General features: G+C 49.4%; 1 protein-coding gene across 8 annotated transcripts in view; it reads left to right on the top strand.

Moving 5' to 3' along the window:
- Positions 1–14,617, top strand: part of TNK2 (tyrosine kinase non receptor 2) — a 115,546-nt gene that overhangs the window by 17,495 nt on the left and 83,434 nt on the right. For 2 of the 8 annotated variants that reach the window (XR_014564301.1, XM_083739261.1), the window contains exon 1: positions 5,037–5,174. The exons of 5 other annotated variants lie outside the window; for them this stretch is intronic. Coding sequence is in view for 2 of the 3 variants with exons in the window: in XM_083739261.1 (XP_083595387.1) it covers positions 5,166–5,174 (9 nt within the window). In the remaining variant the exon portion in view is untranslated. Of the gene's footprint in view, positions 1–5,036; positions 5,175–13,501; positions 14,127–14,617 lie in introns of those variants that run through there. One more of the 8 variants, XM_083739255.1, reaches the window with a different exon arrangement.

Raw genomic sequence — 14,617 nt, 5'->3', positions numbered from 1 at the left:
AGAGTAGTTGCTTTGGAAGACAATAATCAGGCATCCACACAACATGACCAGTCCAACGAAGTTGATGTTGAAGAATCCTTGCTTCAACACTGGTGATCTTTGCTTATTCCAGTACACTGATATTAGTTCGCCTGTTTTCCCAAGTGATGTGTAAAATTTTTTGGAGACGCTGTTGCTGGAATCTTTCGAGGAGTTGGAGATGGCGTTTATAAGTGATCCATGTTTCACAAGCATACAGTAAAGTTGGTAGTACAATAGCTTTGCAAACAAGCATTTTGGTTTCCCTACTAATGTCCCCGTCCTCTAACACTCTGCACTTCAATCGGGAGAAAACTGCACTCACAGAGCTCAGGTGATGCTGGATTTGGGCATCAATGTTGGCCCTTGTGGAAAAATAACTGCCCAGGTAGGAGAAGTGATTGACATTTTCCAATGTTACACCATTGAGTTGGATTTGTGGCGCTGCAGGGGGGTTATTTTGTACTTGTTGGTGCAGCACTTTGGTTTTTTGGATGTTGAGCGATAGGCCAAGCTTTTAGTAAGCTTCTGCGAAGATATTTAGGATGGTTTGGAGGTCATCCTCTGAGCGTGCGCACACTACGTTGCCATCAGCATACTGAAGCTTTATGACGGAAGTTATGGTAACCTTCCTCTTTGCTTTCAGCCTGCTCAGACTGAAGAGCTTTCCATCTGTTTGATATATGATTTCTACCCCTTTGACAAAGTGTAGGATCATGGCTATGAAGATAATGAATAGAGTTGGGGCGATAACACAACCCTGCTTAACATCTGACCCCCCTGTGAATGGTTCGCTTTGAGAGCCATTGTTATCTGCGATTGTTGCTGTCATATTATTGTGGAGGAGCAGAAGGAGCTTTACAAATTTATCTGGGCAGCCAATTTTCAGAAGGACAGACCACAGGGCATTACGATTTACAGTGTCGAAGGCCTTAGCTAGGTCAATAAACACCATATACAGTGGTATCTTGGGTTGCATACGCTTCAGGTTACATATGCTTCAGGTTACAGACTCCACTAACCCAGAAATAGTGCTTCAGGTCAAGAACTTTGCTTCAGGATGAGATCAGAAATTGTGCTCCGGCGGTGCAGCAACAGCGGGAGGCCCCATTAGCTAAAGTGGTGCTTCAGGTTAAGAACAGTTTCAGGTTAAGTACGGACCTCCGGAACGAATTAAGTACTTAACCCAGGGTACCACTGTACAGGGGTTGGTTTTGCTCTCTGCATTTTTCTTGAAGCTGTCGAGCCGTGAAAATCATATCACCTGACCCCCCAGAAGGTCTAATGCCATTTTGGGATTCAGAAAGGGTGTCCTCAGGAAATGGTTTTCTAAGATCCTTGCATCTTAGCAAACGTTGCATTCTAGTCATCCTTCTATGCATTTATACGGAGCTTTAGAGTGCTCAAACTGTCTTGCAGCAGGTAGAGTATCCACAAAAAGTGCCATATAAATGCTGGATATTAGGATGATTTTTAAAAATTCATTTTAAATGACTGCTTAGATCAGCATTTGGCTGCTTAAATCCTGTGCAAGGGCCATAGCTCAATGGCAGAACATCTGCTTTGCTTGCAGAAGGGTTCAATCCCTGGCGTCTCCAGGTAAGACTGGGAGAGTCCTGCCTGAAACCCCAAAGAGCCTCTGCCAGTCAGAGTGGGCAATATTGACCTAGGTGTGCCAATGGTGTGATGCCATATAAGGCAGTTTCCGTCCTATCAGCATTTACTGCTGTAATAAACAAAAATCTGCCCTTATTCCCTTATGGGGGACACAAAAGCCCTTATAGAGTCCTTTGTAGGTTCTCCATCAGTTGGAGAAAAGAACAGAGGCCAACCAGAGAATATTGAGAAGCAAAGCAGCTAGTAAGCCTGATCTTTATCGATCTGTTGCAACAGGGTGCCCCCTTCACACGCAGGAAAGGAGGAGGACCCCGAACCAAGGTGTGTCCGCCCTTATATAGACATTTTAAATTGCCCGCCTTGTAGTTCAAGACCAAACCCCCCCATACATTATACATACATCACAGAAAGGGCTGTCTACAACAGAAATCTGAGTGCGTTGTTTATCTCCTGTCTGGCAGGTTACCAGTTAATGCTTACTTGATTGGATACCCTGGGGAGCCTGGCCAGTCTTTTGTAATGATAAATACTTCGTTCCTGAGCCAGGTCATAGGCTCACCCTATTCATACACAGACATACCCTTAAGACAGGATTTGTGAAGGAAAAGACAATGGGGAGGCCTTTCCATTTTCCTTCACCTTGCAGAGAAATCATTTGGTCAGCTTGGGAGTCAAAACGGTTTCAGGGCTGTTTTCCTGTCCTGCTTCAGACATGCGGTTTATATATTTAAGCACATGTTTGCTTGGTACATTTGTGAACATTTCTTATATATATATAAGATCTTCATTTTTTTATTTCACTGCCAAGATATGAACCTGCCTTATACAAACAGTGAATCTTAACTGCACTTATGCCAGTGATGGGGAACCTAGTACCCCTCAGGTGAAGGTCAGCTACTCCTCGCCTCATCCCTGGCCAATGGTCATGCCGGTTGCAGATGATGGGAGTTGGAGTCCAACAGTGGAGTCTGCTGGGAGGGCCAAATGCCCCCCATATCTCCCTCTAGCCAAACTCTCTATCCCCTGGCAGTTTGTGTTGTCAGTTTTCTGGGGAAAGTTGACCCGGAATGTTTTCTGGGAGAACTTGCTATGCAAATTAGACCCATTTTGGGGATGCATTGAGTAAAGGAGGCCGAAAGCTACGAAACGGCCAAGCTTGCGTAATATCTGTTTGCAGCTGGCACCCGTTCACCGTAATTAACGGATGAACTTACGAAATGGGACATTTTCCACGGGAAAACAAAGTGCTGGAAAATTTCCTGCCCCACTTCTCAGCTGGCAGAAACTCTCTGAAAGGTTTCAGCCCTGCTGGCTGAGAGGCTTTGGACGTTAGCTGTTGGGAAGATCTTCTGTCCTTCTGAGCACCCACAGGTGACCTTTTTATTCAGCATTCAGCATTCATCTTGATTTGCACACAACAAACAGATGCAGAGGTGAAACTAGGTCTGATCTTTCTTGAGCATTTGTTCCGATCCAAGCGTTGATCCTGATTTGCTTGTGCAGCGTTTACATGGGATCAGAGAACTGTAGAGTTGGAAAGGGACCCCCAGAGTCATCTAGTCTGACCCCCTGCCGTGCAGGAATCACAGCTACGGAATCCCTGGTGGCCCAACAACTTCTGCTTGTAATCCTCTCAGGAAGGAGAGCCCAGAACCTCCCGAGAGAATCCAGTCCCCTGCTGAACATTTCTTACTGTCAGAAAGTGCTTCCTGATGTTTCTGGCTCACCCGTGAATCCCGCTTGCAAAACGGTCTGGGAGGCACGCTCTGTTCCTCTTACTCTCTCGTACAAACACACAAACGCACACCCACTTCAACCATTAAGCTACTGGGCCTCACCTTAAGGCAAGAGGCAGGGCGATGTTGCTAGGCATGTCCTGGTTAGAAGCAGCGCTTGTTGTTTTTATTAGGGTTCAGATGAGTGGCCTTCGATTTATGCCAGCTGCCTTCGGAAAAATAAGGGGGGGGTGGATATCTTAAAAATGGGTAGGGGGCTCTTCCCCACCCTCATGGCAGCTGTGAAAATGGGAAAAGGGTACCCACGATGCGAGAAAGGAGGGGGAGAAGTCGAGCTACAATCCGAGAGCACGGCTCAGGGTCGCCCAACTCGAGGCAGAACAGGCTTTTGCTGTTTATCTGCCCAAATCCTCCCTCACTGCAGGGTTGGGGTGGCAGCGGCAGCGGCAGACGTTGGATTTGGCATATGGGAGGGGTTTGCAGCGGTGAGGGTAAATATAAGAGCCTAAGAACATTAGGAGAGACCCTATGGATCAGACCAAAGTCCCACTCTGCAGCCACTAATGCCCCATAACTATTGGGCTGGGGTTTGTGTGGAAAGAAGTCTCTCCATTGTGAGGTCATTACAGTCATACTTCGGGTTAAAGACGCTTCAGGTTGAGTTTTTTCGGGTTACAGACTGCCAAAACTCGGAAGTACTGGAATGGGTTACTTCCGGGTTTCAGCGGTCGTGCATGCGCAGAAGCGCTAAATTGCGCTTTGCACATGCGCAGAAGCCCCGAGTTGCGACCTGCATGTGCGCAGACGCACCGCTGCGGGTTGCGAACGTGCATCCCGCACGGATCACGTTCGCAACCCAAGCGTCCACTGTACTTTCTTCAGTAGGGCCACTGCATATTATTATTATTATTATTATTATTATTATTATTATTATTATTATATCTATTTATAGATATAGATATATCTATGTGCCTTTTCCCCACAGGCTGCTCACGCAGACTAAAACACCAATTAAAGACAAAGGTAATAAAATAATTAGTAATAATAATAATAATAATAATAATAATAATAATAATAATTTTATAATTTATACCCCACCATCTGTCTGGGTTGCCCAGCTAAAAAGTAATTAAACTACAATAGAATTGAAATGATTTAAAAAAAAAAAACCACACCACTATTGGAATATAGATAATAAAAGCAGCACAGCACTTCCTTATCGATAACATCTGGCAATAGTTCATCTCTTGTCCATGACCCCTCCAAAGAATCTGAGGATCAAGTGAAGTCCCAATTTCTGGTGCAGGATGGGCTTTGGGTGCCAGCAGCTGGCATTCCTGATGGCAGGAGGGTCTTCCTGGTGGAGAATCTTCCTGGTGGCTGAACCTGAGGGATGGGAGATGCACCGGATTCGCCTTGGAGCGCCTGCCAGACTCTCCGGAATTTACGGGAGGCTGTGTGTCACGCGATTCCCTTTTCCTCTTCAACTTCTTAGTCTGAGGTTGTCAGCGTGACTTTCCAAGGAAACCAACCACCCGGACCGGTGCGTCTCCCTGGTGAATGGGAGCCTGTCACTGAAACTCTGACGCCACGGCTAATGAGTGAATGGTCACCTTCCTCTCTGCATGCCAGGATGGGTGAAGTCATGGTCATGTGACTGGCTGGCCAATTGGGAGAGAGGCAGCCTGGCTGGGAGAGAGGGAGGCAGAGAGAGAGAGATAGAGCAAAACTCCTGGCCAGATGTTGGCGATGGGCAACCAGCCACCTGAGCCTTAAGGCATCCCTCCGGAAAAGATGCAGGAGGTGAGTACCGACTCCAGGAGCCGCCCCGATGCCCCCCCCCCCGCTCCCAGCTCTGGCTGATGTGGGAGGCTGGCAGCAGAGCCCGGGAGTTGCTGGAAGTGCGATTTCAAAGCAGCTGGGGCAGGGAACTTTTGTTTTTCAAGCTCTCCGGTGGGCCCCGGGCCGCTTGCGATGAGGTTGAAACCCCTAAGGCATCTAAATGCACACCCTGAGACTTCACTGCCAGGGCCCAGAAGGCTGCAAAGCCAAATGCCCGTCTTCAGGGAGGGCAGGACTGAGAACAGTCCACTGGGGCTTGCAAAAGCGCCGTTTTGTTCCTTAGTGGGAACTGGGTTGTCTTTTTACAGGTCAATAAGATCTATATTGCATGTGTGCATTTGTTCATTAGCGCAGCGAGGAAAAGGGAGGCGTTAAAGCAACGTTTCCTGTGTTTTTGCTACTCACTTGTTGCAATAACTACGTGGTTTTAGTGACGGGCTGCAGGCTTCCAGGATCTTTAGCATCTGAAGTGCAGTTTGACGCTTCAAGAAATCTCATGTGTGTGTTTGTGTAACAGGAAACATGCGTTTTCTGTTTGAGTTAGTGATACTTCTGTGGAAATGTGATTTATCGCTTATTTGACCCGGTTGGCCTTTTCCTTCTTTCTGTGGAATGCTGCTGAAAACGGTCCCTTGGTGTGTAATGCATTTCTTACGCTTCAGCATCGGAAATTGCGTGTGCCCGGGGTTCCCTCGTGGCACCTGTGACTGATGGGTGTTTGTTTGCACTGAGAAGGGATGAAGATTAGCAGCTACAAATTTTTCAGCTTCTGTTTCAAAGATTGCTTGCTCCATAGACTTGTGGTGCGCCTTTCAGGACTGTGTCTCCCCCTCCTCTCCCCCTGCTCCCCCTCGGCCAAGTGTGTCATCATTATTAGTATTGTCATTATTTTAATAATAATAATAATAATTTATTATTTATACCCCGCCCATCTGGCTGGGTTGCCCCTGCCACTCTGGGCGGCTTCCAAAAAACCACTAAAATACAATAACCTATTAAACATTAAAAGCTTTGCTTTAGATGTCTTCTAAAAGTTTGGTAGTTATTTTTCTCTTTGACATCTGTTGGGAGGGCGTTCCACAGGGTGGGTGCCACCACTGAGAAGACCCTCTGCCTGGTTCCCTGTAACTTGGCTTCTTGCAGGGAGGGAACCGCCAGAAGGCCCTCGGAGCTGGACCTCAGTGTCCGGGCAGAACGATGGGGGTGGAGACGCTCCTTCAGGGATACAGGACTGAGGCCGTTTAGGGCTTTAAAGGTCAGCACCAACACTTTGAATTGTGCTTGGAAACGTACGTGATTAAATGTATTACATGCCATTCACTGGCAGGTCAAAATATGGAAGCAATAGAACTGGCTTACCTTACAGGACTGTTGTAAGAATTAATGAAATTATGTCTCTGTGAACTTACTTAGTTTTATCTATGATGAAATGACCTCTCATTAACAAGGATTCTCTGGGTTGCTTTCAAAACGAGAAGTGAAACAGAATAGTTTTTTAAAGAAATATATTCAAATGCAGCACTTTGAACACTTGAAATGTGTTCTGTAAATACAACATGGTTCCTAAGTCAATTTGTTAATGAGAAAGCTGGGGAAGATCTGTAGCTCGGTGGAAGAGCCTCTTTTTAATAATAATAATAATAATAATAATAATAATAATAATAATAATAATAATAATAATAATTTATTTATACCCCGCCCATCTGGCTGGGTTTCCCCAGCCACTCTGGGCGGCTTCCAAAAAAATATTAAAATACTGCAATACATCAAATATTAAAAGCTTCTCTAAACTGGGCTGCCTTCAGATGTCTTCTAAAAGTCTGGTAGTTATTTTTCTCTTTGACATCTGATGGGAGGGCGTTCCACAGGGCGGGCACCACCACCGAGAAGGCCCTCTGCCTGGTTCCCTGTAATTTTGCTTCTCGGAGGGAGAGAACCGCCAGAAGGCCCTCGGAGCTGGACCTCAGTGGCCGGGCAGAATGATGGAGGTGGAGACGCTCCTTCAGGTCTACTGGGCCGAGGCTGTTTAGGGCTTTAAAGGTCAGCACCAACACTTTGAATTGTGCTCAGAAACATACTGAAGGCCCCAGGGCCTTCTCTGGGATCTCCAGGTCGGGCTGGGAATGTCCCCTAGGTCTGAAACCTTGGAGAGCCTCTGCCGTTCAGTGTAGACAATACTGAGCTACATGGAACAATGGTCTGGCTCTGTTTAAGGCAGCTTCCTGTGTTCCTGGAGAGCCTCAGATATTCAGTGTGGACATTACCGAGGGACCAATGGTCTGACTCGGAGTAAGATTGCATTATGCAGGCCTGCTCAGCTGTTGCTCCCATGTCAAGAGCCATGTGTGTGATGACAGCAGAGAGTTTTACGGTTTGTTTTGCAACGGGTACAAATGAGCAGCCCTGCCCTGGGAGGCCACAGTGCGAATACACACTTGATCGCCACGTGCTTGTCAGGTGTGGTAATTACTCACATGAGAAGCAGCTACACTGGATCAGGCCAATGGCCCATCGAGTCCAGCATCATGTCCTCACAGGGGCAGAACCAGGTGCCTCTTGTGGGAAACCAGAAAGCATATAAAGTGGTACCTCGGTTTTCAAATGTCTCCGTTGATGAACTTTTCGGTTATCGAACGCTGTACACCCAGAATGCTTCAGTTTTTGAACGCGCCTCGGAAGTTGAACATGCCCCACAGCTTCCTCTGAGTACAGGATCCTGAGGCCTAGCTGTCGGCTACTGAGTTTTCGGTTTTCAAACGTTTCAGAACTCGAACGGTCTTCTGGAACAGATTACGTTAGAAAACCGAGGTACCGCTGTACAGTAAAAAGGTAAAGGAACCCCTGACCATTAGGTCCAGTCGTGACCGACTCTGAGATTGCGGCGCTCATCTCGCTTTACTGGCCGAGGGAGCCGGTGTACAGCTTCCGGGTCATGTGGCCAGCATGACTAAGCCGCTTCTGGTGAACCAGAGCAGCGCACGGAAATGCCGTTTACCTTCCCGCCAGAGCGGTACCTATTTATCTACTTGCACTTTGATGTGCTTTTGAACTGCTAGGTGGGCAGGAGCAGGGACCAAGCAACGGGAGCTCACCCTGTCGCGGGGATTCAAACCGCCAACCTTCTGATTGGCAAGTCCTAGGCTCTGTGGTTTAACCCACAGTGCCACCCGCGTCCCTCCACTGTACAGTAGTCGCATACAATTTCTGACACGGTCACTTCACACTTGTGAAGCAAACCTTTAAATTATTTTTTTCGTATTTCCATTTCCATGTATGTATGTTTAACACACGCATATGCCATTTCATACTTCAACAGAAATCCCTAGGCCGCTTACAGAAAGGGGTCAAGAAATACAATGCAAATTCTACAATCGAATCACTGATAATCACAATTCCTCACTTTAAGTATATGGAAGGGCCTTTTATAAGAGGGATTTTTGTCATGTCTGCAGCAGCTCTGAATGACAGAATCATAGTGGAGCTGGAAGGGACCCTGGGGGCCATCCAGCCCAACCCCTTGCATTGCAGGATCTCAACATGCGGTCCCCCATCCAATTCGAAACCATACCGGACCCTGCTTAGCTTTGCAAATGTGCTAACCGTTTTATGTCTCCTGCATGTGCATTTCCCTGCCCACTGCCAGGGGCAGACAGTAGCATGGAGTGCAGGGCAGGGAATATAGGAAGCAGAGGAAACTGCCTTATATATGGAGTCAGACCGTTGGTCCACCCAGCCCAGTGTTGCCAACACTGACTGGCAGCCGCTCTGCAGGTTTTTGAACTGGGTCTCCCTTATCCTCATCTAAAGTGTGCCAGGATTTGGACCTGGGACCTTCTGCGTGCAAAGCACATCCTTTTCACTGAGCCACGGCATCTGCAATGCTCAGTGACATCAGGGTGCAGAGTTATGTTGCCTTCTGCATGATGGAACAGGATGTGGGGGGAAGTCAGCTCATGACCTGGTTTCTTCATCCGGCTCCCAAGGTGTAGTAGCTCTGGTGAGGTCACTGGCCTGGCTTGTCCTGACATTGCACAGGTCTCAGTTTCCCACTTCCGTTTGAGAAGGAGAATCTGAACTGGGAGCCTCTGTTGAGCCTCTCGGGAGGAGCGGCTGCCGACCAGAGACTGAGCATTTGTTGTGGTTTAGTCGGTGGAGCCAGTGAGAGATTTTACCTTCTTGGGCTCCATGCTCACTGCAGATGATGACAGCAGCCATGAAATTAAAAGACGCCTGCTTCTTGGGAGAAAAGCAATGACAAACCTAGACAGCATCTTAAAAAGCAGAGACATCACCTTGCCAACAAAGGTCCGTATAGTTAAAGCTATGGTTTTCCCAGTAGTGATGTATGGAAGTGAGAGCTGGACCATAAAGAAGGCTGATCGCCGAAGAATGGATGCTTTTGAATTCTGGTGCTGGAGGAGACTCTTGAGAGTCCCATGGACTGCAAGAAGATCAAACCTATCCATTCCTAAGGAAATCAGCCCTGAGTGCTCACTGGAAGGACAGATCCTGACACTGAGGCTCCAAGACTTTGGCCACCTCATGAGAAGAGAAGACTCCCTGGAAAAGACCCTGATGTTGGGAAAGATGGAGGGCACAAGGAGAAGGGGACGACGGAGGACGAGATGGTTGGACAGTGTTCTCGAAGGTACCAGCATGAGTTTGATCAAACTGCGAGAGGCAGTGGAAGACAGGAGGGCCTGGCGTGCTCTGGTCCAGGGGGTCACGAAGAGTTGGACACAACTAAACAACAACAACAAGTCGGTCTCCAGAGGATGGGAAGCTGAATCAATGTCCTGCATAGAGCAGAATGGCAGAACAGGGACACGGAAGCAGGAGCCATGGAAGAAGGAGGAAGATTAGCACTGTAGGGCAAGATGGCAGGGAACCTGTGGCTGGACCACTGACCATGATCGCTGGGATTGGAGTCTATATGGAAAGCCAAAGGTGACTTATCCCAGCCTTAGATGAAACACAGTTTTGCCCCCAACCCTACAATTCCGTGATTCTTTGACTTCTAGTTTATTTATTCCAGGCTGAGAAACCTCAAGTCCAGCAGAGCAATTTCACGAATGCTTTCCCTTCCCACACAAAGATGTTTTGAGGACTGAACAGACATTTCTCATTTATTTATTCATCCACGGCACTTGTCTGTTCCTCGTTCCTCCGGGGCTTGGGAGCCTGGAGCTGGCGGCTTTCCCGTCCCTCCATCCATCACTTCCGCCTGCCAGGGCCTGGCCCGCATCCTGGATTCCTGCTCTGCCGGTGCGGTGACAGGCGTGGGTGGGCAGGCCCCTTTCGCGCGTCTGCTGCCTCAGGGCTCTTCCTGCCTGCCTCAGCCCATGAGCTGCGCTCTCTGGTATGACGGAGGAGAGCAGGCCTGTCATCTGGGACCTTTGAGGAGGCCCTGCGTGGAATTGGATGCGCACACAGGTGTTCCCCGCGAGCACCTGGAGTCGGTGATGCTTTGCCGGCGTGAGCAGTTACCGCACCGCGATCATCGAGGACGGACAAATCTCTTACTGCTCTTCCAAGTGTGGAAAGAGAACTGTAGGAGCCGAGGGGGTGAAGAAAGGTCTCATTGCCTGGGACTTTTTAATGCAGAGAAAAGTTGACATGATAGAAGCATATAACACTACGAATGGCATGGATAGGGAAAAAACCCCGTTTTTCTTTCACTGTCGTAGCAGTACAGCGGTACTACGGATTACAGATGCTTCAGGTTACAGACTCCGCCAACCCAGAAATAGTACCTCGGGTTAAGAACTTTGCTTCAGGATGAGAACAGAAATCGCACAGTGGCACCAGTGGGAGGCCCCATTAGCTAAAGTGGTACCTCAGGTTAAGAACACTTTCCAGTTAAGAACGGACCTCCAGAACAAATTAAGTTCTTAACCCGAGGTTGTTGTTGTCGTTTAGTCGTTTAGTCGTGTCCGATTCTTCGTGACCCCATGGACCAGAGCACGCCAGGCCCTCCTGTCTTCCACTGCCTCCCACAGTTTGGTCAAACTCATGTTGGTAGCTTTGAGAACACTGTCCCACCATCTCGTCCTCTGTCGTCCCCTTCTCCTTGTGCCCTCCATCTTTCCCAACACCAGGGGCTTTTCCAGGGAGTCTTCTCTTCTCAGGAGGTGGCCAAAGTCTTGGAGCCTCAGCTTCAGGATCTGTCCTTCCAGTGAGCACTCAGGGCTGATTTCCTTCAGAATGGAGAGGTTGGATCTTCTTGCAGTCCATGGGACTCTCAAGAGTCTCCTCCAGCACCAGAATTCAAAAGCATCAATTCTTCGGCGATCAGCCTTCTTTATGGTCCAGCTCTCACTTTCATACATCACTACTGGGAAAACCATAGCTTTTACTATACGGACCTTTGTTGGCAAGGTGAGCATGAAGCTGGAAGGTTGGGACAGATAAAAAGAAAAGGACTTATTCACGCAGTGCCTTGGGAAACTCCCTTTTGTAGGAGTTTGTGGCGGCCACGAACCTGGATGGCTTCAAAAGAGGAGTAGACAAATTCATGGAGGAGAGGCGTTGTTGATGGCTGATAGTCACAGTCATGATGCTTTGTCTCCATATTAAGATGTATTATTTGGAAACCAAACAAGGGGAGAGTGCCTTTGTGTTTGAATCCTGGTTGTGGGTTTCCCATTGAGGGCATGTGGTTGGCCACTGTGAGAGCAGGATGGTGGCCTAGGTGGGACATTGGCCTGATCCAGCAGAAGCTCTTCCTCTGTCCTTAAGAGTCACTCCACTGATGTTTTATCAGATGGCATCATTATGGACTGCGCTGCCTGAGGCTTATGGGAGCCACATGTTCCTCTCTTGGGCTTGGGCCCCAGTGTTCCTTGGGACCCGGTTCCTGCACTTCCAGCTGGTGCACACAGCGTGCGAAGTCAGCCTCTCTTATCATAAAAGCATCTGCTGGATCAGGCCCGTGGCCAGTCTGGTCCAGCGTCCTGTTCTCATGGAAGATGCCCTCAAGCAGGACATGAGTGTCGCAGACCATGCATGGTATGTTGGAAGTGGACACAGAGGTGGTTTTTCCTCCCTCTCTCATAATACTAGAACCCAGTGGAGGTCATTGAATGGGAGATTAAGGACAGAAGAAGACTCTTCATAGAATCATAGAATTGTAGAGTTGAAAGGGACCTCCAAGGGTCATCTGGTCCACCCCCTGCAATCCAGGAATCTCAGCCAAAGCTGACAGATGGCCACTCAAGCTCTGCTTAAAAACCTCCGACCACCTCCCAAGGGAGACCGTTCCACTGTCAAACGGCTCTTGCCCTCAGAAGGTACTTCCTGATGTTTTGTCGGAATCTCCTTTCTTGCTAACTTGAAGCCATGGGTTCAAGTCCAACCCTTGAAGCAGGAGAAAGGCTTGCTCCATCTTCCATGGAGCAGCCCTTGAGATATTTGAAGATGGCACTGTGGGTTAAACCACAGAGCCTAGGACTTGCCAATCAGAAGGTCGGTGGTTCGAATCCCCTCGACGGGGTGAGCTCCCGTTGCTCGGTCCCTGCTCCTGCCAACCTAGCAGTTTGAAAGCACGTCCAAGTGCAAGTAGATAAATAGGTACTGCTCTGGTGGGAAGGTAAACGGCGTTTCCGTGCGCTGCTCTGGTTCGCCAGAAGCGGCTTAGTTGTGCTGGCCACATGACCCGGAAGCTGGACGCCAGCTCCCTCGGCCAGTAAAGCGAGATGAGTGCCGCAACCCCAGAGTCATTCACGACTGGACTTTTCCAATTACCTTTTACTCATATCTCATCTCAGTCTCCTCTAGACTAAACATAACCAGCTCCTTCAACCATTCCTCATATGGCTTGGTTTGCAGACCCTTGATCATCTTGGCCGCCCTCCTCTGCACACCTTCCAGCTGGTCTTCTTTCACACACATACACACGCGCGCGCGCATACACACACAGAGGAATTTTCTCCCCCAAGAGGCACTGATGGCCACTATTTTCTTAGGCCTTTGCTTAAGAGGAGGATAAGGCCATGAATGGGCAAGAGCAGTGCTCCATGCATTCCGCCCTCCGTGGGGCCGCAGGGAGCGTACCAGGTTGCCAAAGCCTGATCTAGGCAGATGAAGCCCCCTTTGTACTCCCCAACCCCCCCTGCTTTGAAGAACCCAGCTGGGCCAGGTGGTGTGAGCCGGAAAAAGCCCCTCTCCCTCTCTGGGTCCTTGCTGATTGGATCGCCAGGGGAAGGGGAGGGGGAGAGATGCAGCCACTGCAAGGGGAGGGGGAGAGCACAGCTGCAGGCAGGGGATGTGGGGGGGCTGGTTTCCATTCTGAGCGGCATCGCTGCCCGTCCTTTCTGTGCCACCTTGGTTTCCCACCGGGGCTGGATTTTAAGAGAGCCTTTGCCTGGACCAGTTTCCTCCATCACCTCCCTCCTTGCCCAGTTGCCTGGAAAAAGGACAATTCCGAATCTTCGCCTCTTTGCCGGGAATCCTCCCTCCCTCCCACGATCCGCCACATAGGATTAAGCTGGGAGCATCATAGCATCCTCTCTGAGAGGCAGTTTCTCCCTCTCGCCATGGCAACGGGATGCAGGCGCAGGAGGGAGGGGGTTGGCCAGGGGGATTCCTGAGACCTCCAGGAGAATCCTCCTGCCACCCACCTCTGGGAAAGGCTGACTCACTCCTGACCAGAGGCTAAGATGGCCCCCTGATCCCTCAGCCAGGTGAGGTGGGGCCGGTCTCCTCGCATTCTGGGACTGCGGCACAGCACGCTTCGCTCTCTCGGCCAGGATCTGGCCTCCGGATTTGGCACAGCTCCGCTCAGCCATGGGGGAGAAGTCGGATTATCAGCGGCTGTCGACTGGGGAGGAGGAGGAGGCGGAGGGGTTCGTGGCAGCCCCACAACCCCAGCCTCGGGCGCCCAGGCCGGACCTGCTGGTGGTGCCAGGACAGAGGGTCAGTATGGCTTTGGCAAGGAAGGGGGTGCTGGAGGAGAGAGGGGGTTCTATGGCACCCCCAATTCATCCTTGTGGGGTGTCAGGATCTGATGGATGGGTTGTGGGGAGTGCGAAGGTTGTGGGGGGGGGCTTGGGTTTCCCTTTCCATTCGTCTCTGCAGGGGGGATGCCCCAGCGCCTCTCTTATATTTTTTCTTCCAGAAATGAAAGGGCTCCCCATTTAGGGAATCCTCCTTGTATTTGGAAAGGGCCGCAGGTATGGGGGTTCCAGTGCCCCCCCTACCCAGCCATGTTGCAAGCTGATATCTCTCCCCCTTGGTGCCCTGTACATTTGTAGCTGTCTCCCAGGAATTACAAATTACTACTATTGTGATATTATTATTATTATTATTATTATTATTATTATTATTATTATTAACTTTTAATCAGCCCAATCTGCCATTCCCCTTAAGGTCTCAGGGCGTCCCACAACCATATCGCCACATTAAAA

Source organism: Podarcis gaigeae, assembly GCF_964106915.1.
Source record: "Podarcis gaigeae genome assembly, chromosome: 5".
Classification (NCBI taxonomy): domain Eukaryota; kingdom Metazoa; phylum Chordata; class Lepidosauria; order Squamata; family Lacertidae; genus Podarcis; species Podarcis gaigeae.
Note: the sequence above shows the minus strand (reverse complement) of the source record. Positions and strands in the feature narration are given on the sequence as shown.